The 24,655-nt window shown below is 39.5% G+C and overlaps 2 protein-coding genes across 3 annotated transcripts; one reads left to right on the top strand and one right to left on the bottom strand.

The window, feature by feature from the left end:
• The first annotated feature begins 36 nt into the window (after window positions 1–36).
• Window positions 37–12,577, top strand: tonsl (tonsoku like, DNA repair protein). 2 transcript variants are annotated; one of them, XM_011490308.3, is made up of 28 exons: window positions 37–344; window positions 427–522; window positions 598–758; window positions 843–1,026; window positions 1,111–1,240; window positions 1,329–1,500; window positions 1,579–1,693; window positions 1,773–1,924; window positions 2,020–2,172; window positions 3,249–3,374; window positions 3,489–3,687; window positions 3,771–3,826; window positions 3,910–3,999; window positions 5,170–5,242; window positions 5,323–5,486; window positions 7,209–7,332; window positions 7,413–7,639; window positions 7,710–8,148; window positions 8,245–8,462; window positions 9,155–9,261; window positions 9,362–9,512; window positions 9,588–9,666; window positions 9,737–10,044; window positions 10,933–11,104; window positions 11,198–11,373; window positions 11,776–11,846; window positions 11,927–12,060; window positions 12,224–12,577. In XM_011490308.3, exons 1-28 carry the CDS (start codon window positions 320–322, stop codon window positions 12,421–12,423), a joined length of 4,302 nt encoding a protein of 1,433 aa, XP_011488610.1. In that variant the 5' UTR covers window positions 37–319; the 3' UTR covers window positions 12,424–12,577. The 2 variants fall into 2 exon arrangements, with proteins under 2 accessions (XP_011488610.1, XP_004082569.1); XM_004082521.4 differs by having other exon boundaries at window positions 38–344; window positions 616–758.
• Window positions 12,578–13,403: 826 nt separating this feature from the next.
• LOC101167662 (antimicrobial peptide NK-lysin) lies at window positions 13,404–14,909 on the bottom strand. The gene is made up of 5 exons (XM_004082250.4): window positions 14,806–14,909; window positions 14,622–14,692; window positions 14,083–14,160; window positions 13,861–14,015; window positions 13,404–13,776 (listed from the first exon to the last, which is right to left on the bottom strand). The coding sequence occupies exons 1-5, from the start codon at window positions 14,849–14,851 to the stop codon at window positions 13,707–13,709; spliced, it is 420 nt and encodes a 139-aa protein (XP_004082298.1). The 5' UTR covers window positions 14,852–14,909; the 3' UTR covers window positions 13,404–13,706.
• Window positions 14,910–24,655: the final 9,746 nt, after the last annotated feature.

Here is a 24,655-nt window from a genome sequence, read left to right as displayed (position 1 = left end):
TATGCCTGTAAGTCAAAGTTTAGGTAAAAGTTAATCCTTCTAAAAGGATCGGCTGACGCTTTTTCCTGGCGGGCCGATCGGAATTGTTTTGTGTAATCGAAGCTAAAAACAGGCAAATATTCATACGTGTTTGATGTGCGAATTTGTTTTTCTTGCTAATAATCACGCAGGATTGGACACGCATGTGATTGAGAAACGACAGAGGATAGACCAAAACCCTGACATTTAAATGAAGAGAAACGTCTGATCGATTAATGTGCGAACTGGCGGTAGTTTAGTGGCGCTAAGTGAAGCTGCCTTACTGGTGAGGAGAACGAAAATGAGCTCCTCGCGGGAGATCAAGCGTAAGTATCGCTAACTTGTTAAAGTTTTGCTCTTGCTAAAGGGCGCGTGCGTCAACTGACTTGTTTTGATTTCCGCTCGCAGAGCTGCAGAAAGCTAAAAGTAAAGCTCAAGCTAGCAACAACCTAAAAGAAGAAGCCAACATCTGCAACCAGCTGGGAGAGCTGCTGTCCAGGAATGGTATTCAGCTTTGATCAACTCCAACTTAGCCGTTTAGGACCCTTGTTTTTCTTCATGCTTGTGTGTTATTGCAAGTTTTTCCATATGTTGTAGGTGATTATGAGGCAGCCATCAGAGAACATCAGCAGGAGCTGTCTCTGTCCGAGAGCTTGGATGATGTGATCGGACGAGCTGTGGCAAACCGCAAGATAGGAGAATGCTATGCAGAGATGGGGAACATCAAAGCTGCTCTGAAAGTGAGTAAACCTGAGGAACAAAGGATGACGGTCAGGTTTCAGACCCCATCATGGATCTGTGTGTGTGTGATTGAATCCCTCCAGCATCAGCAGTGTCATCTGGACTTGGCTCACTCTGTAGGCGATCACGCTGAGGTGCAACGAGCTCTAGCCACCATCGGTCGAACCTACCTCTTTCGTTATGAATCCGACCAATCCAAGAGCAGCTTGAAGAAGGCAGAGGATGCTTTCAGGAAGAGTCTGGCTATTGTGGATGAGCGTTTGGGAGGTCTGCACTGGTTCGTTTCTATTTTTGCAAGAACTATCGAATATGGAGGATTTGTCATAATCTTTTTTCTTTTGCAACCTGCAGGGACTGTCCCCGACAGAGAAATCGCTGAGATGAAAGCTCGTCTTTTCCTCAATCTGGGTATCGTCTGTGATCACCTGGGGGAGTCCAAACATTGCAGCGAGTTCATCCGACGCAGCGTCTTCATTGCCGTGTAAGAACAAACCAAACGTCGGGTGTGTTGTCGTGCATCCCTGATGGGTTGTCAGCGATCCTTTCCCTTTTCTTCTGACTTTCCAAAGAAAGAGCCAGCTGCTGGAGGATCTCTACCGGGCAAACTTCAACCTGGGTAACATCTATTTCCGTAACGGCGAGCACTCCAACGCCGTGCGGTGCTTGGAGCAGGCCAAAGAGTGCGCCAGGAAGATGAAGGATAAATTCATTGAGAGCGAGTGCTTTCACTGCATCGGCAAGGTACTGTCACCTCCGCTGCTCCCCGCAGCTGTGGCTTTACAGGTCTGAGTAGTTCATGCTGCAAATGGCTGTGAGCAGGTGCAGCTGTCTCTCGGGGATTTTGTAGCAGCCAGACGATCCTTGAAGAAGGCCCTCCAGCTGGGATCCCAGCAACCACAGGACAGAATGGCTGTAAAGAAAGCCTTCAAATACGGTAAGAGTTTTCCATCCGCTCGCTCTGGCCGTTGAAAGTATTTCTCTTTATCTCAGCAAAAAAGTGTTTTTCTCCTCAGCTGACCGGGGTTGTAAATTAGAGGAAGACTTGGGTGAAGATCAGGGCAAGAGGCTGGGCCCTCGTCAGGCCGTGGAGCTGGCGGAGCAGCTGGGGGACCTTTGCTGTAAGGTCGGATGCTACAGCAAAGCTGTGGATGCCTACCAAGCTCAAGTGAGAAACAGCAAAAGATGAACGCTGAACACGTTCGTTCAGGCCGTCTCTTACACTTTATTAAAAAACTAAAAAAACAATCTTTTGTGGTTTAGCTGAAGGGAGCTGAAGAGATGGGAAAGCCTGCCAGGGAACTGGCCGTCATCCACGTCTCTCTAGCCGCCACGTACACGGATCTGAGGCGGCACGGCAAAGCGGTGGAGCACTACAGGAAGGAGCTGGCTTTACGACAGGGAAATTCTGTCGAGGTGGGTGTGAAACTCCACTGTGGGGTCAAATCAAGATCGGTTTACAGACACACTCCAAGGAAAATTTTGTTTTTGTGGCATTTGTCTGATGATGGAGGAGATATTTAAAGAAACACAACTCAGAGGTTAATTTCTACTAGTATTTTTTAAATTTGGGCTAAAAACAACCAAATTATAATTAAAAGACCACTAAGCTTTTTCAATAGTTCTAAAGATGATCAGAGTTGGTCTTTAAAGGTATTGAAAAACCACATTGTATCATTGGAAACAGTTTTATATTTGAAAGCACACATTGTAATCTGGAAAGAAATATTGTAAATTTGAAAAAAAAAATTGAATGAAAGAAATACTAAAAACCTTTTAAAAAAAACAACTATAAATCTAAAACTGTTACCAAATCAAACACATTTTTTGTAAAACAGCTGCTTTTCTGTATTTTAAACTTTTTCAAAATGTGTTTTTTTCCTCCTCTTTTTAGTCCTCATTTTATTTGTTGGATCGACTCCAAAAATGAAAACTCTGAATTGATATTGTAGTTTGAGGGATGAAAAGGAATTAGAGAAAGAAAGCAAAAAAAAAAAAAAGTTGAAAATTCAAAAAAACAGCTGTTACAAATAAACATTTTTTTTCATCTAACAGTTTTATGTGTATAGTTTATTTTTTCAGTTCTGTATTTCTTCAAATAGGGAATATTTATCTTTTTGAATTTTACAATTTATTTACAAAAAATCAATATTTTTTCAATTTAACAATATGTATTTTCGTGTTTGAAGCTGTTAAATATTGTTTTTTTTTCAAATGTACTGTCTGTTTTTCTTTTCTCTTTAAGCTAATCCTGATTTTGCCCCACAGTTGAGTTTCTTTTTTGAAAAAGTGGATAAAAAGGGAGAAGAAAATAATAACCAAAAACCTTAAACGTGTTGGAGATGACTGCCTGATCTTTACCTGTCTGTCTGCCTGTCTGTCTGTCTGTCTGTCTGTCTGTCTGTCTGTCTGTCTGTCTGTCTGTCTGTCTGTCTGCCTGCCTGCCTGCCTGCCTGTCTGTCTGTCTGTCTGTCTGTCTGTCTGTCTGTCAGGAGTGTAAAACATGGCTGAACATCGCAGCAAGTCAGGAGGACAGTGGCTGCCCCCTTGAGGGCGTTGAGAGCAGCTACAGCTCTGCGCTCAGGTGTGCTCAGGTGGCAGAGCTCAAAAGACTGCAAGTGAGTCAGAAATTAGGCAAAACAAATCTTGAAATAGTAGGAAAAATGTGTTTCAAATGCAGTATTAGAGGGGAGAAGAAAATCAAATTCATGCAACGCACAACTGACCTGCAGAAACGAGTGCTGAGACTTTGGCTGGCGTATCAGAGGCGAAGCGGCGCGGCGACTGCTGGTGACACTGAAGCGAGGCTGCAGGAGCTGTGTGCCTCTGAGGGCTGGAACCCAGATGGGAGTGATGGTGAAGAGGAGGACGAAGAGGAGATGGACAACAGTGAACCTTTGGATGACAGTGACGTCCTTCTGTCAGACTCAGGTACCAACGCGGAGCTCACTCTGAGCAACGATCAATCCTAACTTTTGTCGGTTTCATGTTTGCCTAACGGGACTAATCTGCAGATGAGGATCTAGAGGGTTACGAGAAGATGGTCTCGGGAAAAAGGAGGACAGGAAGGGTGAGGCAGCAGCCATTTTTTTCTCCCCCTTTTTAAAATAAATCATCCCAATCTGATCTGTTTAAACCTTTTCAACACTTCAGTGGAACAAGAGGAATGAAAAGGGAGAGACGTCTCTCCACAGAGCATGTATAGATGGAAACTTGAAGCAGGTTCAATACCTGATTGAACAGGTGAGCAAAAAACTGGCTACTTTTTTGTTTGGATGAAAAACTTTTTCACCTGGAAATAAATCAGGTATTAGTGCCAACATAAACATAAATAAATTAACGAGAAAAAAGTGGGAAAATTAAGTTGCAATTGTATGAAAAGAAATTCATAAGATTAAGAAAAGAAAAGTCCAAAATTTACGAGAATAAAACTTTGAGAAAATAGTTGTAATTCAACAGGAATAAAGTTGTAACATTGTGAGGAAATTCTTAATTTTACGAGAAAAAAATAGTAACATTATGAGGAAAAAAAGATAAAATTGCACAAGAATAAATCATAAAATAATGAGAAAATAAAATTTAAATAATTACAAGAATAAAGTCGGAGAATTATGAGAAAATTTGTTTAATTTTCCAAAAATAAAGTTGTAACAAAATGAGAAAAAATTCCAAAATTGAAAAGAACAAAGACATCAAATTATAACAAAGTTATAATTTTATGAGAATAACGTCATAACATTATTTAGGAAAGAAGTTAAAAAAAGTACAAGAATGAAGTCTTAAAATTATGAGAAAAAAATGATAATTTTTACAAGAATAAAGTTATAATTTCTTAAGTTATAACTTGAATTTAAGAGGTTAAAGTAATACATTTATGAGGCAAATGGCTGTTTACTAAGACAAATATTAACAACAAAAAAAGAACCAATATTGTGTTTTAGTATTACAGATATCAGAGCGCCTTGTAAGCAGTAACTTCAGCACTGCTTTCACATATTAGGAAATATTGAGTCTTTTAGTGAGTCAACATCATATTTTTGTGTAGTGATTGAAAAGAATTGACTGGACCCTTGTGGGTTTTCGACAGGCGCGTCATTGACGCCATCGGCAAGATAGGAGTAACAAATGCATTATGGGTCGTAGATTCTAATGATAAACTAACCAACCTTATCTTGGAAAAACCATGGCTATATGTAAAATTTGTAAATGAATTTTTTTCTCATGATTTTGCAACACTATCCTCGTAAATTTTGGACTTTTGTCTCAGGCTTTTATGACTTTCTTCCCGCAGTTCATTTTGATGTATTTTTTTTGTAATACTCCGTTGTTCCGTCGTACAAAATGTCTGCAAAGACCAAAGAAAGTTTTATGGAAAAAAAAATGTACTGAAAGCAAAAGTTATTTTTCTGATAGGGTCACCCGGTGAACCCCAGGGACTACTGCGGGTGGACCCCCCTACATGAAGCCTGCAACCATGGTCACTATGGTAACGAATTCTCTGAAGTCTTTTTTTCCTGCTGGTGCTTTTCCTGCGTTTTGAGCATTTGGCTTGTGTCTCTCGTACAGACGTTGTTGCTGTGCTGCTGGAGCGAGGGGCAAACATCAACGACGCCGGCGGCCCCCTGTGCGAGGGGGTGACTCCTCTGCACGACGCCCTCACGTGTGGCAACTTTCGAGTTGCAAGGCTGTTGGTGGAGCGAGGAGCCGCGGTCACACTGCAGAACTCTAAGGTGTGTTAGTGCGCATTTTCTTTTTTGTTTTTTTTTTAAACCCCCATATGAAACCATAAAGCAAAAGCGCCTAAAAGCTTCCAATTCAAGATGAATGAACCACTTTCTATTGCGATTCCTGCACTTTTTGTGTCGGATTTATTACAGCATTGTTGCATCGTTTTTTCCTTTTTTAATTTATTATTCCCTGTGATGTTCCACATCATTTCCCTCCTGCTGTGATTTGTCAGCATGATCCCTGTAATCCTTATTTAATTTTTGAGCTCAGAAAAACCTCCTGCAGAGTCAACTGAAAAACTCCCCAAGAAAAGCTTTTTACATTTATGTCAAAAGGAAAACACGTCATCCTTTTTTGATTTACAAGTTAGCTTTTCTGTAAATTTGTCAGCATAGCGTCTGTAAATGTAATATTTTTCCAGTAGGAACTTGTTTGACACGCGTATACTAAGGAAAGGCATTCACTTTTTAGGTGTTAAAGGTAAGATTTAAATATGAAAAAATAATATCAGCTGATAATAATCACATCTGTATATTTTGGCAGCCTATTAATTATTTATCCCTAATTTCTTTTTACATTAGGTTCATTTTTTGCCTTCTTTTAAATATTTTCACCATTTTTCTTTGTTTTTATCGGACCTTAATTAGGAATCTAAAAATATTTGAAAACGTTTACATCAAAGATTTTGTTTTTTGGTTAAAAATGTCCTTGAAATTCTGCAATAGCGATAAAAAAAATAACCAAGAACTTGATACTAACTGATAATCAAAGAAACAAGATAAAATAAGAAATAAGGCCATTTATTTTCTCAATCCTGTTTTATTGTCCCAAATTTTTTGACTTTAATTTTCTCTTTGTGTTTTACGAAAATTCAGAATTTAAGCTGTAAATGGAGAAAGTGAAGAAGATAACAAACAAAAAACAAAAGTTGAAAAACGCAAAACGGAAGCTGTTATATTTTAAACTTTAATTTAAATTTGATTAAACATTTTTAGTGTTTCTTAAATTAATTTTTTAAACTTTTTTTTAAATGTCAATATCCATCAATTCTTCCTAGTTCAAATTGTAGATTTTGAGTTTAAAACTGTTTTTATTTTTTTTAACTGTCTATTTCTCACAATGGATGAAAAACCCCACCTTTGGTTGTTTTACTACAACTCTTACCTTAACTAAATGCGTTATTGTGGAAGGATTTTAGTATTTGTGCTGAAGTAAATAAATTACTAACCATTGATTTGATAAAATGCGCAAATTAGGTCAATTACCCTTGAATTGTGTATAAATCCAGATTCTCTGGATTTTATTCCAAAGCATAAAAAAAATGTCCACTGATCTGCTCTAAAATGTCTTTTCATGTGTTGGACATTAGGGGGGCCTTATCACAAAACTTTCCTTTCTTTGAATTTTTTTTAAGTTCCTTTTTACAAAAATCTTTAAACCCTTTTTGATGTGTTTGGGTCACTGATTCCTCGCACAAACGTGACCCTGTGGATATGTAATAATAAAATAACTCTTGGATAAAATCTTTCTGTGCTTAACATCTATAATGGCAGAAAACCTCTTTTCCACTTTTTAAACATTTCTATCATTTTTTCCTATGTGAGAAATGAATAGTAAGTAAAAAGGAAGCCATTTTTAAATGTAATTTAGATTTTCTGCTTAAAAAAAGCTACTGTTGTCACTTAAAATGATGTAATAATAAATATATTTTTTTTGCTTTTTAGGGGGAAACCGCTTTGGACACCCTGCGTAAGTGGCAGAGGACCTACAGCAGAGAGCTGGACGATGACACCCGGCAGGAGTGTGCAGCCACGGAGAAGCTCCTCAGGAAGGCGCTGGCTGGTGGAGGTACATCTCTCACAATCGTTCGTCATGTCCGCCGCGTCCGTCTGTGCTCTGGAACTGTTCTCTGTCTCCAACCACTGCAGTACCAGCAGCTCCGGCCCCAGCCAAGCCTTTCGACGCCCTGCAGGACAGCCAGCTGTTCGATGCGGAGAACTCTGAGCCTCTTTCCGCCTCTAGGGGGAGCTGTTCTTCAAGCCAAGACTGTTCTAGGACCGGGAGAGCGGTACCCATCAGCCCCAAACGGCGGCAGAATTTTGGCTCATCTCTGAGGCACAGAGCCAGAGGAGCAGAGACGGCTCTTCTGTACGGGGTAAAGCGGGAAAATTGTTCAGCAATGACCACATTGATGATCCCAGATTATAACAGATTATTTGCTATAGATTGACAGCAGCAGCAGCTCAGATGACAGCGACTGTCCAGTCAGCCCTCTGCGACCCGTCCGTCCCAGACATCCTCACCCAGCAGCCCCCAGTCAGAACAACCAGGAGACCGCCGCAGTGGCAAGCTCGGCGCGAGAAAATAACCCTGCTCCGTCCGTGTTCGGTCGGGAGGAGTACCACAGCGCCATCCGTGGGTTAGGCAGCGCCAAAACGCGTCTCTATGCTCACTCACAGCCTCAGTTATCTGCCAGCGCCGCCGCCTCATCCGGCAGCAGATCGGCGCTGGTACCAGAGGATGAGTATGTGGCTGACGATTGGCTGGAAGACGATGTGGGGGAAATGCAGCCGAAGAAGAAGAGGAGACTCAGGGAGTCCAACGGAGAAGAAACTTCTGTGAAAAATCAAAACAAGCAATTCATCTCAGAACCTGCCAGCAAAGGTACAGAGTCAAGCTCCTGTGATTTTTTTTCGTTTTATCGTCATGATTTTGGAATGATGTCCAAATGCCCGGATATTTATCTCTTCTGTCCTGCAGTGACCACCTCCTCCTCTTCGTCCTCCTCCTCCTCCTCCAGCCGCAGCCTCTCCCAGAGACGGAACGGCGTGCCGAAGCCTCATCAGGTCAAAATGACGCAGATGCCGGGGATGGTCAGGTTAGGTCGCCGTGAGGTGAGCAGGCCGCTCAGCCCCACCGTTGCAGATGAGGACTTCATGGCGGAGACGCCCTCACCGCCTCCACAAGTACACATTCAGGTTAGGAATGCACACTTTTCGTAAACAAATGGCTTTTCTTTACCTGTGAAGGTACTCTAAGAACTATTTGTTATACATGAGAGGGTGAAGTCCCTGTTTCACCTGCAATTAAAGCTTCAACACCTTTAATATCCTTGAATTATGTATGTTAATGTCGTGCAGCTGTCCTGGAGGGACCATATGGTTTTCGCAATTCTTTGCACATGTCTAGAATCTGGTGAAAATGAATGGGGCCAAAATCTCCTTATGGGGCTCAAAAAATATTTCAAAATCCACAAATGAAACAAAAAACACACATGTTTAGGATATCCAGAGGACGTGAAATTATGGGATGGCCAGAGAACCTCCAGCTTGGCAGTCAATTTATGACAAAGTGTGAAAATTTGGTGATTTTTCACACAATATTGTTAGAAAAAAATGTTTCTTTGAGGGATCTTCATGAAATTTCACACACATGCCACTAGATTGACTGTACAACTGCAACCAAAGTTTCGTTGACCTTTGACCTTGGGAAGAGGCCGCCATCTTGAACTGGCAAACGATACATTAGTAGTGCGGGCTTGGTTAACAAAAAAATAAAATCTGTTTTTTTTAATCTAAATAAAAATCAAATCACTCAAAACAGCATTTTATAGCTAAATCAACATTGTGCACATAGAGCTGGTGTTCATTTTCTCCTCATGTTGTTGCAGCTTCCAGCACCGTCTGCGGCGGCCTCCATGCCTGCATGTCTGCCTCCTCCAATCAGAATGAGAGTCAGGGTCCAGGAGGACGTGTTCCTCATCCCCGTCCCACAAAGGTCCCAGTCAAATTTTTACACTTCATCAGTTTGAACAGCACTGATCCTCCGCCGTCAGTGTTTCTTTTGGTGAACTAACGTGTGACCCGTGTTGTTCCAGTGAGGCGGTAACCGTGTGGTGGCTATGCGAGCAGGCGGCTCAGCGCTACTACCAGAAATGTGGGCTCCTGCCTCGCCTCTCGCTGCAGAAAGAAGGCGCCCTGCTCTCCCCCCAGGACCCGCTACTGTCCGTCCTGCAAACCAATGAAGAGGTGAGCCAATCAGTCTTGAAATACAGTCATTCTAGTTTGTTTGACTGAAGCTGTGTGCCGCGCTTTGCGCCGAAGGTTCTGGCTGAAGTCTGCTCCTGGGATCTGCCTCCCCTCCCTGAGCGCTACAAGAAGGCCTGCCAGAGTCTGTCAGTGGGTGAGCGCACACACAAACGCACTTCTGCTGAGTTTTGCTGTCCTCAAGTGACACCAGCGTCTCTCCTCAGATGAGAACAGGCGCGTGACCCGGCTGTGCGAGGCTCAGGACGGCAGCTCATCGGTGTCGCTGTGCGGCCTCAGTTTGTCTCCCTCTTCCCTTAACCCGCTCCTGCGAGCCCTCAAGCTCCAAGACAACCTCACCGAGCTGCGCCTCTCCGGCAATCGCCTATCTGACACCCTGTTTCCTGAACTGGTAGCTGCGGCAGCCACCACGCCCCGACTCCGACTGCTGGACATTTCTGCCAATTCCGTGACGGGAGAGGGGCTGGAAAAGGCCGTGGATGCTCTGAAGGGACAAAGCCATTCTGCATTTCCGGTAAACCCCACATGTCAGCATCCGACACTAAGAAATATATCTGAATATGATCTGAATTAGGTAAACTCATCACCTTTACACTAGAAAAAAGGTCTCTTTCAATAAAAGCTTTTAAAAATTCACATGTTTTAGGTGAAAAAAAATCCATCAATGGATTTGGTGGAATTTGTAAGATTTCTTAAATAAGTTGTGATGTCCTGCCTCTGTAAGACGGAATTAAATTTAGAAAACATAAACACTTGCACTAATGTAATTTAATCTGGCAATTGGAAATCTTATGTCTCAAAATAAGGGTTTTGCTAAAAGATAATAAAGTAGTCATATTTTTACCTTTCCCCCCTAAATAAATCTTTTAGGATCTACAACGGTTTAACCGTCTTATTTCTAGACCATAGTCATTCACAATTACACATTTTAAGTTGATGCTTTTTTAATTTGCTGTAAATTAGTAAAAAAAAATCAAGTAAAACCTCAGTTTCCCTAAATAACTAAACCTCTTTCTTGAAAAAAACTTTTCACCATTCACAGATAAAACCTAAAGTATTATAAGTAAAAAAAAAAAAAAAAAGTCCTGTAGAAATATTCATTAGAATAAGATGTTTTCAAGATTTATTGTCTCAAAATTCTTTAAAATTTGTACTGAAAGGTAACTTGTAAGTTAGCTTTGTCTTGTATTATGGGAAAAAGATATTTAAACTAGAAATTAGGGGAAAAATTCTATTCCATTTTGGGTTTTCCTTAGGATATTTAGATGGAACTGATTTAAAGATGAACAGAAACTCTTTTGTGTAGAGATATTAACAGAAGAAATGAAGAATCCTGCTTTTACACGAATCTGAATTGACGTGCTTTTCTGTTCTGATGACCTCACGCGTCTCGCTCTTGCAGTGTCTGGAGGAGCTGGATCTCAGCATGAACCCTCTGGGGGACGGTGTGTCCGAGTCTCTGTCCTGTCTGCTGTCCAGATGCCCCCTGCTTACCAAGCTGTCTCTGCAGGCCTGCGGCCTCACCGCTCGTTTCCTGCAGCAGCATCGCCTGCTGCTCGCTGGCGCTCTTGCAGGTGACTTCTGTCCCCCCCCTTCCATTCATTCGAACTGAGCTCCACCTGGACCTCTAATACGAGACATTTATTTATGCATGTTTTATCTTTTAGCTTCGGACCATCTAAAATCTATATGCCTATCCCACAATGCACTGGGCTCCACTGGCTTTGAGCTGGTCCTGAAGACTCTGCCCTTGCATTGTCTCACACACCTGGACCTGTCTGCTGTCCGCAGAGGTCTTACAGACGGCCCGGCACTGGAACACCTCGCCAAAGTCCTGACCCAGGTGAGCTCACGGCGTTGTGTTCAAGACCCACTCCGGTCATCTTTTGATCTATTTTTAAGGCATTTCCAGTGGTCTTAATTATCATAATGCCGTTTTTAGCCTAAATAAAAAAAACTGTGTTGTTTCTGCAGAGCGATAAGAGTTCATTAGAAAGTAAGCCCTCCCTCACTTACGTCACCTATCCATTTACACGCATTCCCACTAGTTTACAGCTCCTCACACCCCCGCCGGTGGTACGAAATTTATGAATTTGAATAAAGAAATACTCTGAAAAGTAATTTTAAGCTACATTTTCTTCATATATGTCTTCTTTATTCAGAAACTGCCACAAGAACATGTTAAAATACTATTTCCTTACATCAAACAACAGACTGATGTACCTCGTGCTTCTGTTTCCATTAGGACTGTACTCTCATCCAGCTGAGTCTGGCAGCAAATGGCTTGACTGACAGCAGCGTTTCCGCCTTAGCCAGGTTTGCTTTTGTTTGTTTTCTGGGTGAGATGATGTTTAAGGGTTTTTTCGTGATTTGTTTCCTACTCTCTTTTTTTCAAGGTGCCTGCTGTCGTGTCCGACCTTATCAAGCCTCGACCTGTCAGGAAACCCGTCTGTGACATCGGCGGGACTTAACTGCCTGCTCGCATCCTTGAGAGAGGCTTCCCGACCGCTGAGTCTTCTAAACCTTAAAGGTGTGCCTCGGCCAGAACTTAGAAGCAACTCTACATGTTTGTTTCGTGTCATTGTTGACCTTTTTTATGATTTTTGTGACGTGCTAGAAGTCATTACAGTGGGGATACATTTCCTGTTTTTTGCATGTTCTCAGTTTTCAAAGCTTTGTTTTTTTTTCCGCAGGTTGTCAGGTGTCAGGCCCATGGAGCAGTACAGACCTAGAGGATTTAGCGGAGCTGGTCCAGGATCTCCATCTTTGCTCTCAGGGCCTCAACAAACTGGACCGCGACGTCTTAAAGCAAATCTGGGACAGGGGTCAGCCACAGGGACGCTTCCTGGACAGAAACTCCAAATTCCTGCTTTCTGCTGCAGCCTCCACATGATCATCTCATCATGGTTTTTTATATTTGGAATCCATCAAGTTATCTCTATAGTGTTTTTGCCTTCCTTATTTATACAAGTAAAGACTGTTCTCAACCCAATCAATGATTGTGACCAGAATTAAAGAACAATTAAAGGAGCTCATGTCCAGTTTGATTGTTGGGAGTCTGGTTTCTAAAGACGTCTGTTCAGGATTGTTTCCTCATACGATCTCTGCGTGTTCACAAATATCTCTGCTTGTTCCATATGTTGAACCTGAAGACAAAAAATGGTTATAGTGAATTTTTTTGTTTTATTTATTTGAATTTAAAAAAAAAATCTGTGGATGTACTCCCCAAGTGAGCTTCGAGTTTAGCCAACTTTTTTCCAACTCAAAGGTTTTTCTGGGAGAAACCACCTGGAAGATCCACTCTGATCATATTTTGATTTGATTTTAAAAGCATTCCCAGTGGACTTTTTTATTATGAAATATCCTGTTTTTAGCCAATGTACAAAAACCTATGTGGTTTTTTTGGACATAGTTTCTGCAGAATGGCAGGACTTCCTTAGAATTTAAACCCCAAGTTGTGGGCGGGACTGTTGGTGCGGAGCAACCCCATTTCCCTCCCTGTTTTGCTCGAAGCAGGAAGCTTGTTGCCCAAAATGCGTCACAAATACAATCTTTTTCAAACTGCATCTTTTTATCTACTTGTTTCACAACAATTTAAATAAACAAAACACTCAGAAATGCATTTTTGAGCTTAATTGTATTTATATATGTCCTAATGAGCAGAAAAATTGACCAAAAACACAATTTTATCGAAGTGGGTCTTTAATACCTGTTGGATGCAGTTTACAGTCAAGACTTTGCAAAATGTGATCAGCGCGAATACAGAAATGCAAAAAAGAATGGTTGATTCAAAGCAATTTAACCCTTGTGCTATCCTATGGGGTCAAGATGACCATTGACGTGTTATTCCTACCATGACAAACGTGGATAAAGGTAGAGAGGATTTTATGTAATCCATGGACACCAGTAAAAATCACAAATCATTGAAGGAAAAAATGTTCAGCGCACTGTTTAGTGCAGTGGTTCCCAAACTGGGGGGCGCGGTGGAGTCTAGAAACAAAGGATTTGTATGTTTGTGTCAGTGTGGGGGGGCCCTGCAGAAAAAGTTCGGGAACCACTGGTCTAGTGGGTTTAGATGACCCAACTCCCAACGTTATAGTGCCTACGATAACACAAGGGTTACGCAGAATGTATTTTTATTGCAAAAGATTTCTAAAGCTGTAAAAAGTTGCGATCTTAGGGGATGGAATTGACCTCCATGAATGGTTCTTCATTTAGGGGGGTCAGATCTAGTAGCTCCTTTGGCCTGAAGATAAATAAAAAACATGATAAAAACCATTTCAATGTAACGGAGAGAATCTGAGGACCTCAGAGGCCGGCAAACACTCACCTGCACGCTCTCACGTTCACGCAGATCGTCCTCACATCGTCTGTAGTTGTGAGCTCCTCAGTTAGAACATCAAGGTTTTTTGCAACAAATTTTTTGCACTGAGATCGCAGTAATCCAATTTTATCACAAACATTTAAGAGCTGAGATTTTATTTTCTGTGGGGACAAAAAGAAGTGGTTGTCCTGACGATCACGAGGCTCAACACTGATTTAGATGTTTTACCTCCACTTTGGTGGTGTTTCCTAAAGCTGCCTTCACCTTCTTCAGCATCCACTTACACCCCCAGCACATCCCTGGAAGCTTTTGATAAAAGCAGAGTGGCAAAATAAATACTTAAAGTAGTGATTCTTCCCAAAATAGAACATTTTTCTCACTTTCTTGTTTGTTACGAATCCCCATCTTTAAAATATTATATATGTTCACAGGCAAAAGCCAACCAAAAGTATTTAGAGATCACTTTTATAAAGTTGACATTTTATTTAGGGAGGGTTTCAATTTAATTTTAACATGTAGACTTTAAAAATCTCTGCTTTTAAAAATTGAGATTACTTCATTTTTGCTTATTTTTATTTGAGTTTTTACGTAAAAAAGAACTTGACATTGATGCATGGAAATAACTCATTTGCAAAACCCAGATTCTAAATTTGGTCAAAGTATTTGAGGTTTTACAACAGAAATAAATTCTTCCAGCTCTCAGTTATTTAGAGATGATCGTCAGAACATTTACTAATAGCACAAATGTTTAAAGGCAGATACATTACCCCCTCCGCGGAGCCCTCCAGCTGGTTTTCATCGTCAAGTGTCACCCGGCCTGTTTCACTTATTGTCCAGACTGTGGAGGAAAGAAAACAGAAAAAAAAAGGATGCAACTGAAACTGGAATGGCAGACAGAAAACCGAGCTATAGAGATGTTTTTACACTGGCTGAAAAGATCAAACACCACACCTGATATCACCAAGACGGCCAGAAGAAGTACGGAGGTGGACTCCATGTCTGTCAGATATCAGTGGTCTGAAAGTGTGACTGTTGGTGGAGAAGAAGAGCTTCTATATATCACAAGTTTGCATCTGTTGACCACAAACAGCCTCCCTCTTCTCTGACCACAAAGATCCCACCAATCAAATGTTTTGTTTCCTTTCAAAGTTATTTCCCATTTAGAGAAAAATGATTAACATCTAACTATCGATGATAACATTTGTAATTAGCATTTTCTAAATTTTCACACACATGTTAAAGTCCCACTCCTATTAACAATTGGCTCTATTGTAAAAGTGTTCCCAGTGGTCTTTTACTTTGGATTATTTTTAGGCAAAATTGAGTAAACCTGCCCCAATTTCCCATCATTCCATTGTTTACACTCTCCTGCTAGTTTACAGCCCTTCAAAACCCCAAACAAATATTAGTGGTGCAACAAAATTAGCGATCAATACTGGAGCTTTCCAGCAGTACAGTTTTGATCCAGATGCCAGATCGGTCTAGGAAAATAAAGACATACATGGATCTAATTGTCTGCAAGCACGTCTACATGTGTTTTCCAATTTTTTGTCTGCTCCTGATTTACAACAACTTTAATAAAGACATAGTCAGAAATGCTATTTTAAGCTGAACTTCCTTGAAATATTTCATCGTCAGAAAAAATGGTACAAGAACATGTTAAAAACACTGTTACCATTGAAGTTGGTCTTTGAACCGCAAACTGGATTAAAAACAAGTGAACAATTTAACATACCTTTATGTAAAAAAGGAACCCTCTACTTTTAGGTATCAGACTTAGTCTGTAATAGAGCTGTGATGATCATAGAGTTAAGGTATGTTCTTTGGTTGTGTTGGGTGATCGATAAAATTGTATTATGTATAAAAGTCAAAAAACGTAGAATATTACCCAAAAAATGTAAGGTATAGCAAAATGAATGCATTATCTTTTGCACATTGACTTAACAGGTAAAAATCACATGACCTAGAATGACTTTTTTTTCTTCAAATATTTCATTATTGACTTGATCTATGTCAGATATAAAAAAAAAATCCTATATATTTTCTAACTAAAAAACATTAACAGACTGTCCCTCAGACTTCATATCTGAAATAGAAGAGCATAACTTATGATTAACTACACAAGATACAGGGAATTTCTATTCTTAAACACCTTAGTTGTACCATCAAAATTACCATGAAGGTGTTAAATAATATCATTGTGGCACCTGGTAAGCAGCATTACCTTGCTTCACTTTTTATTAACAATCTTTCGCACAGTTGATCACACTGTGTATATGGACAGACTACTTAGCATTGGACATTCAGAAAATGCAGTTGCATGGCTTTCAAACCACCTACATAATAGAACTCTGTATATTAAATATGAGGGGTTTTCTTTAGAATTAGACATTATCTAAAAAAGGAGTGCCACTGGGATCAGGTTTAAGACCCCTTTTATTTATTGTCTATTTTAATGACATTGGTCAAAATGTCTCAGAAGCTTACCTGCTCTTTTACATTGTTTCCTTTGGCAAGACACGTCCCCCTCCCTGCCTCCGGTGTTGCTCCACTGGTGTGTGAATTCTTATGAATGTCCCAGTGATGGTCAGAGGGGCAGTAGGCGCACACTGGCAGCCACGGCTCTGTCAGTCTGCCCCAGGGCAGCTGTGGCTACATCAGTAGTTTACCATGAATGAAGAGTGAATTAACACATTGTAAGCGCTTTGAGCGTCTGGAAAAGTGCAGATAAATCCAATCTATTATTATTTTTATATTTTTTTGCTGTCTATAACTCACGTCTTCAGCTAAAGTTAGTTCATGAAGACTCACTGCACTGGGAATTGTGTTTTTGTCATTGTCATGTTCTTTTGGCATTTTTCTGAGGATGGGGGACATTTATAAAGAAAATTAAACATAAAATTGCATTTCTGAGTATTTATTTATTCAAATCGTTATAAATTAGGAGAAGACGGAAAATAGGCAGATTGAAGAAGAACACATTTTTGGCGAATAAAATACGTCCAGTTCCCTGGACAGAGATGGGAAAGAATGTTTTTTTATGCGTTTTTTATGATTGGCCTGCAACATCTTACAAACAAGTTAAACGAGTTGGAGATTATCTAAACTATCACCATTTACCATAACCATTTGTATCATATTTGATAGGGGAATTTTTGATTTTTATTTTTCACTGTTATATTTTGTAGTATTGTATTTTTTTAAATAATTTTATGTTTTAATTTTATTGTTTTGTTATTCCCTTATAAAATAGGTTAATAATAAATAATCAAAAAATAAATGTGACACATATTGTAGTTGGTGCATGAAGTATGCTTTATCTATAATTTATTAATGTACTAAAAATGTAAAAATATTTTTTTTCTGTAATTTTTTCCCCCAACAAGTTAAATTTGTCATCAGAAAGGAAATTTGTTATGGTCTGGCTTAGATTTTGAAAAAAAGGTTTTTGTTATAGCACCATAAAAATGCGTATGTTTATTTTTATAAAGGGTGAAGTGTCAAAGTGTCTGCGTCACTAAACTTCAAAGATAAGGTGTGAATTTCACGACTTGTCATTTTCACCTCCGCCTTTGGTTTCCCCTTCAGTCATTTGAAAAAACTGTCATGCGTTCTCATTCTTACAATGCAGCAACAGCTGCAGAAAAGTAGAATAAGTACATTGATGTTAGCAATGGTTTAATGCCTGGGCTGTGCATGGGTGGGAGGGGCTGTTGTCTCCAAAGCCCTGGTTTAAAAACACACGCTCACTCTTTCTGCGAGTTTTCTTTCTCCGCAGACTCATCTTCATCCCACAGCTCAGGAAATAATGATTCACTTAATCATTTATTTCATTGCAATTCTAAATTTCCCTGAAGGCTCCATCACATGGTGTGGATAAATATTGGTTCAGAATCTATGTTTTTTATTGTGTTTCCCACTTCTTTTGTGACATTCTGATGTGTGTGCGTTCATTGATTATTTTGTGTTAAAGCTGGACTATAAACTTGCGTTTACCTCTGTAGTCCTCTGTCATTCTGTATCCATTGTGGGTAGAAATGATGTTAGATAAATCCTAGTTTGTCAAAAAAAAAAAGCCAAATAGGAGGAAGGAGCAATGCTGACCTTCATCTTGGGTAAATTTGCTTTGGAGCTGAAGAATTCAATTCAATCTTATCAGTATATATAATCTCACTACCCACTTTATTATGCACAACTGCCCAACTGCTCGTTAAAGCAAATTTCTAATGAAGCAATCAGATGGCAGCAACATGCACCAGTGATTTTAGGAATGTAGACACGGTCAAGGCGATTTGCTGCAGCTAAAACTGAGCATCAGAATGGAGAAAAAATGTGGTTGAAGTGAGTTTGAATGAAGCAAAGTTGTTGGTGTCAGTATTTCAGAAACTCCTGATCTACTGGGATTTTCACTCTTCCCCATCTTTCTTTATTTACAGAGGATGGTCCGAAAAAAAAGAAAATATCCAGTTGGCGGCAGCTCTGTGGGCGGAAATGCCTTATTGATGTCAGAGGAGAATGGCCAGACTGGTTCCAGATGATAGAAAAGAAACAGGAACTCAAAAAAGAACTTGGTTCCAACCGAGGTCTGCAGAAGACCATTTTTGAACGCACAACTCGTCCAACCTTGAGGCAGATGGGCTACAGCAGCAGAAGACCACACAGAGTGCCACACCTGTCAGCTGGGAGCAGGAAACGGAGGCTACAATTCACACAGGCTCACCAAAATTGAACAAAAGAAGATTGGAAAAACATTACCTGGTATGACGTGTCTCCATTTCTGCTGCAACAGTCAGATGGTACGGTCAGAATTTGGATCAGAATTTCATGTCAACGACGTGAAAGCACGGATCCATCCTGCCTTGTATCAACGGTTCAGGCTGGTGATGGTGCATGCCCACTTAGTACCAATTGAGCATGGTTCCCACAGCCTAGCTGAGTATTGTTGCTGACCATGTCGATCCAGTGTACCCACAGTATACCCATTTTTTTATGGCTACTTCCAGCAGGTCATAAAGCTGGAATCATCTCAGATATTCTTGACGGTCACAAGATTTCAACCCAACAGAGCAATGGGGATGTGGGATGTGGTGGAACAGGAGATTGGCATTGTGGATGTGCAGCCATCAAATACGCAGTAACTGCGTTATGCTGTCATGTCAATATTGACCAAACTGTCTGAGGAATGTTTCCAGTACCTTATTGAATCTATGCCACCAAGGATTAAGGCAGTTCTGGAGGCAAAAGGGGGTCCAACCCAGAACTAGCAAGATGTACCTAATAAATTGGCCAGTGAGTATTTATATTTTATAGACTTGAATTATGAAGTTGGAGTGGTTTTCTTTGAAACTGGCTTGTAAAATAAGCCACTTTGATGTAACTATATAAAAAAAGCATAAATCCAGACCATGAGTTTATTAACTTTGTTGGTCAAATGGACACCAAAAAACTTTCGTATTTATCTAAAATTTTACATTTGATAAAGAAAAAACAGGTCGATCCCTAAACTAAAATTTAGTATTTAGTGTTGTGTTGCTTTGGTTTGCAGCAGCACAGTTGCAAAAAAAAATGCCCTTTTGTTCTAAACAACACACAAGTCACTCCATGTCTTGTGAACTATGCACAGCAGTTTAATGATACACCCACATATGAAGCATATTAGTGTGAGAATCATGTTTGGGGTTTAGTTTGCTTTCAAACAGGATGTGATCATTTAGTAGATGGGGATTTGTTTGTGGCTGACTCAGAAACTCATGTTGCTGATAGCGATCAAAAACCTAAAAATGACAAACGATAAACCATACTTATCATATACTTATAAGGAAGCTCATCTGGTTAAAATATCGGCCGGCAAAATTACACACAACATTCAATTAAGACACAAAGCTACAAGTTTGGGTTAAATGATTAAAAAACTACTTGGATGAGGGGAAGTTTTGCCCATATTTGGGTAGATTCTGGATGCAGAAAATGCATCTCTACTTGCTTTCACCAGATTGAGTAAAATGCAGGGAAACATATAGATCAATAAAAAAGCAAATCGTAACATTTCCACTGATATTTTTAAGATTCACATTCTTTCTAATTGCAAAATAAATACATATACATATATATTTTTTATTGAGCAGAGTTCGCTTAAAAAAAATTAAAGCATTTTTGTCTTTACTCTGCAAAAAGAAAAGTCCTGGACACAGTAGCAGATGGGGTTCACAAATTCACACCTAGATAGTCATAACATGCAGAAAAACACCTACCATTTCTTTTTATTTTTTTCTGTTTTTTACAACATTAAACAGGTCATATTTGGCTGCTTCTGCTTAACAGTGGATGTTTTTTAGAAGAACTAATAACATGCAAGTATGAACAAACTTCACCCACTGAAACCAAATTCAAAAGCATGACAATGATTTCACACGCATCAAAATTATGAAAACAAGAGTTTAGAATCCTCTTTATGACAGGAAGTCCTTAAAATAATTTTGGACAGAATTAACATCTTAAGTTTGAAATGCAAATGAAAACACTATGAGAACAAGATAAATTGTCTAAATACACTTAAATTCATCCGGTTCTGGACTTAAGGTCAACACTCAAGAGCAACGGGAATTGAGGGACAGAGGTGAAGAGCAGGTTGGAACAGGTGGAGGCAGGTGTCAGATGTGTGACTAACAGATGTCTTAGAAGGGGAAAAAACAAAGGAGGTGAGAGCATCCTAATGTTGGTTTAGAGCAGGGGTCAGCAGCATTTAGCAGTTTCTTACTGACCTAAAACCCTGTTTCCAAAAATATGTTTTGATGGCATTAAGGTATTCATTTACGACAATCAAATTTTCCAGTGTTATATTTACTATGTATAACACTTTAACTTATTTTATGTTGAACAGGAGTTATTTAAAAAAACACACACCCAGTTACAAAGAAGATCCTCCAGCTGTAGCAGATTTACTTAAATTAATACTTCAAAAAAACCAAGTCAAAGATGGCATTTTTCTGTCATTACGATGCTAATGTGCTTTTTAACTTTTTTTCCTTTTAATATCAAATATAAATTATAGTGTAGAATCAAATTTTGCAGCAATTTTGTCGAGCAAAAGAAAAGTTATACATACTTTGAGCTTATTCTAATAATAAACCACTCTTACTATAGACTAAACCTTTTGCTCGTTTATCTGACATGATAAAAATCAAAAAATAAAGGACATAACTGAATTACTTCAAACTGATTAAAGAAAAGTATAAACCTGTTATTTATTCAAATTGATTGCATTTATTTTCTAAAGCTGAAGGCCACAATGAAGGGATGAAAGAGCTGAATGTGGCTCTGGAGCTTCTGGTTGCAGACATCTGCTTTAGAGACAGTAGCTCTGAGAAAAAGGCAGAGGGGGAGGTAGCAGAAATGAAGATGTTGAAGTTTTCCTATTGGATTGGATGAGGAATGAAGACATCAGAAAGACAACTTGTGTTAGATGTTTGTTTGTTTGGATGGATCGTAAGGCCAAACCTCTGACCTTTGGGGAACAGAACATGGAAAAACCTTTATATAAGTGGCCATTTGTTCCCTTTTTCTTGGCTTCTAGATAATATTTAGTACCGCTCTGGTTAACAATTACTGCAGTTGTGACAATCCATATGCACATGGATACATTTGTCTTGTTTGCTATGTTTTTCAAATACTTTTACTATTCAAGAAATTAGTTTTTGCCTTCTTATTTGGTGCTACTAAAGGCAACTAGAATAGACCATCAAATGTGGAAACTTTTATGAAAAGTTTCTTTTTCAGTGTTTGTGTTCCTGCAAGACATTGCCTTTGCATCAGGGATTTTATTGTAAACTGCAAAATAATTTTAATATGGCAAGAACACAACATCCAGTTGTAGATAGCCATGTGCTAGTTGTCCCAGGTGTGACCAGCTCTGACCTCTCAAACACTGAACAACCCAGTGTGGGTATCATTTTAGAAAATGATAATGAGGTTGGACCTATGGCATTTGGAATTCTCGGAAAATCTCACAAATTAATGAATCCCATCCAGATTATATGGCAGTGTGGAGCCATTATTGACTGTAAATGAAATCTGGACCAAGTGCGACGTTATCCATAGAAAATGACTTACTTCTGGCTCCAGCTAATTCAGCAGCCATTTTTTCTTGATGCGGATGCCGCCATGTTGGAGTCAGACAACGTCAGTCAGCAGTGATTGGTCCCAATCGGTCTGAGTCATCTTTTCTATGGCAACCATTCTCGCTAGGAGTGAGCTTGTTGGAAGTCCACACCACTAACAATTGAAAGCGGGCTCGGGGGATTTTGTCATTAGGGGGGAAACCACATACATGTATTGAGGCATCTGATTGGACAGTTCATAACTAAACTAAGTTGCACTACAGAAAAAAATATAACGGAAAAAAAAAATCAGGGCCCTGCTCTGTCTTGTCTTATCTGTCAACTCATCGTTCCTTTTATTTTCCTTTTATCCCTTATCTGTGCAGGTAGGAAACTACCACTAGGTGTCAGCGATGACACACAGAGGAACTTTCAAAGCAGCAGATCTCAGATTCTGTCAAATCTGAGAACTATTACTGCTATAAGAGAGCCAGACATAAAGTGAAAAGAGGAGAATCTTACATCTGTCCACCCACCCCACCATTTGTTTATCTTTCCATTTATCTCTCCATCCATTCTTCTGTCCGTTCGTCTTGCTGGATCTTCAGAGCTGTTTCAGACCTGGACAGAAGACTCCAACAGTTGTTTCAGAGTGACACAAAACAAAAGCAAAAGTGAGATTTGAGAAGTGATGTCAAATGGTGAAAAGTTTTTTTTTTCACAGTCAGCTTTGAGCAACACACAGATGTTTCTGAGATTCGACGAGAGGCTTTTTAATCTGCTGACCCTGTCAAGGGCAATTCTCTGAATTTTTAAAATTCTATTTGTTATTCTAAGAATGTCCCACATACAAACCAGCATGTTTGGTAACTGACTAGAAAATAAAGCTAAGAGTTACATCAATTCAACAGCACAGGTATAGAAGCTTCACAATCTGGCTAAGTAAAATCCTGAACAATAACATCAGTTGTGGTCCCAAGACAGAACTTTGTGGGACTCCGCATGACTATAGCAGAACTTCTGTTTTTATACGTGGATAATTAGCATGTCAAATGGCAGGCACTTACTGAATTGCTTTGGCATCTAAACATGGTGAAAAGGGATAGCTTAAAATCAAAGTAAGATTTGAAATCAGGAAAGAATTGGATTTTAATAACTTGGAGTCAGACAGGCGGCAAAACTGTTGAGGACAACTGTGTACAACCATCCTGGATTTGGAAGGAATGCTCCAATAGAAGTAAACTTTTGATGAAAGCTGCAGTTATTAAAGCTTGTTCATGTCAGAAATGCTAGAAAAACACTTTTCACAATCATGTTGCAGTTGTGAACATGTTAAACATTGAAGTAAATGGGCTGGTCTGTGTGCTAAGAACAAGAAACTAAGACAACTTCAATGCAACGTCTGATAATTCCCAGTTCAAGCTGCAACATTCAGGTAAAGAATGTGACTTTCATTGCTCTGTTGACCTTGTATTACCACATTTTCCTTAGTGACACTCCTGACCACGCCCATCACTTGTATAACTGATGGGTACCAGGGCAGTCCACCACATTAGAAAACTCAGATCATCTTGACCAGAGTGAGCTTACAACCCTTCCTTGGTCTCCACAAAAACCATGTCTTTGTCCAATGTTACGTGTGGCAGAATGGACAGCTTACCTCAGTGATACGCAGCTGATGTTATGCTGTTCAGCCAAATTTAGACCAAATTCTTTAGGAACATTTGCTTATAAATTTACATCCTAAAAGAAAACAGGTCTTAAGGCAGATCTGATGCTTTGAAAGTGCACCTTAAATGTGGGAATGTATGCATCCGTGAATATAAATTAGCTGCCAGCTGAATCTGCAGTGTGGTTCCTCATAATAGTAAAACATTTTATGGATTTTTCTAGAGCAGCGGTCTGCCACTTGAGGCTCCTTTTAAAGGTTTTAAGGTTTCACTATGACTGAACCCCTTTAGATTAAAACCCAGGAAGTCTGAAGGCTCGTGAGGACACACTTTCTTGGTCTGTATTCATACTGAAAATCAAGATCAAGCAAGCTTTTGCCTTTCTACTTCTTTACTAAACTTTGAAAATGATGACTCAGCATAAATTCCCATATTTACCCAGAAGTGACAAAGATGTTCATGTGCCTTTTTATCTGTGAAAGCTCTGTACTATTTATAAGCTGGTGAGACAGAAAAACTCTTTGCAGTTAAACATTTGCTGAATTTATGCAGTTTTAATTTACTGTTTTAAGAAGGAGAACCCATAAAGGAAATTTATCAAAACCACGAATAACATAATCAATCTGCAGGTGGCGCTAGAATCAACGATTTTTCTTTTACAGAGGAGGACCCAATGCAAATTCCCTAAATCATTACATTTATCTCAGTAGGACTTAAATCTACATAAATTGATGGAAAATTAACAAAATAATGACACACAACAAAGTCTGAACATTTCTTGTTTAGTAGTTTAAATTGATGTTTTAGTTCTATAATTAGGCAGTGAAAATTTGAGATTTGAGCAACTGCTTGATGGGATAATTGAAGAAATTTAGTTAGTCTCTCATAGCAGGATATGCCGGCTGTATCTAAACCATGACCTGCTCTTTTAAAACTGAAAAAAAATCCTTTAACAGATTGAAAAGGGAAAAGAAAGTTGTGAAAACTTCTCAAATGTCTCTTGAACACAGAAGACAGCTCTCAACCATAAAGGCA

The sequence above is a fragment of the Oryzias latipes genome, chromosome 22, assembly GCF_002234675.1.
Source record: "Oryzias latipes chromosome 22, ASM223467v1".
In the NCBI taxonomy this organism is placed as follows: Eukaryota; Metazoa; Chordata; class Actinopteri; order Beloniformes; family Adrianichthyidae; genus Oryzias; species Oryzias latipes.
Note: the sequence above shows the minus strand (reverse complement) of the source record. Positions and strands in the feature narration are given on the sequence as shown.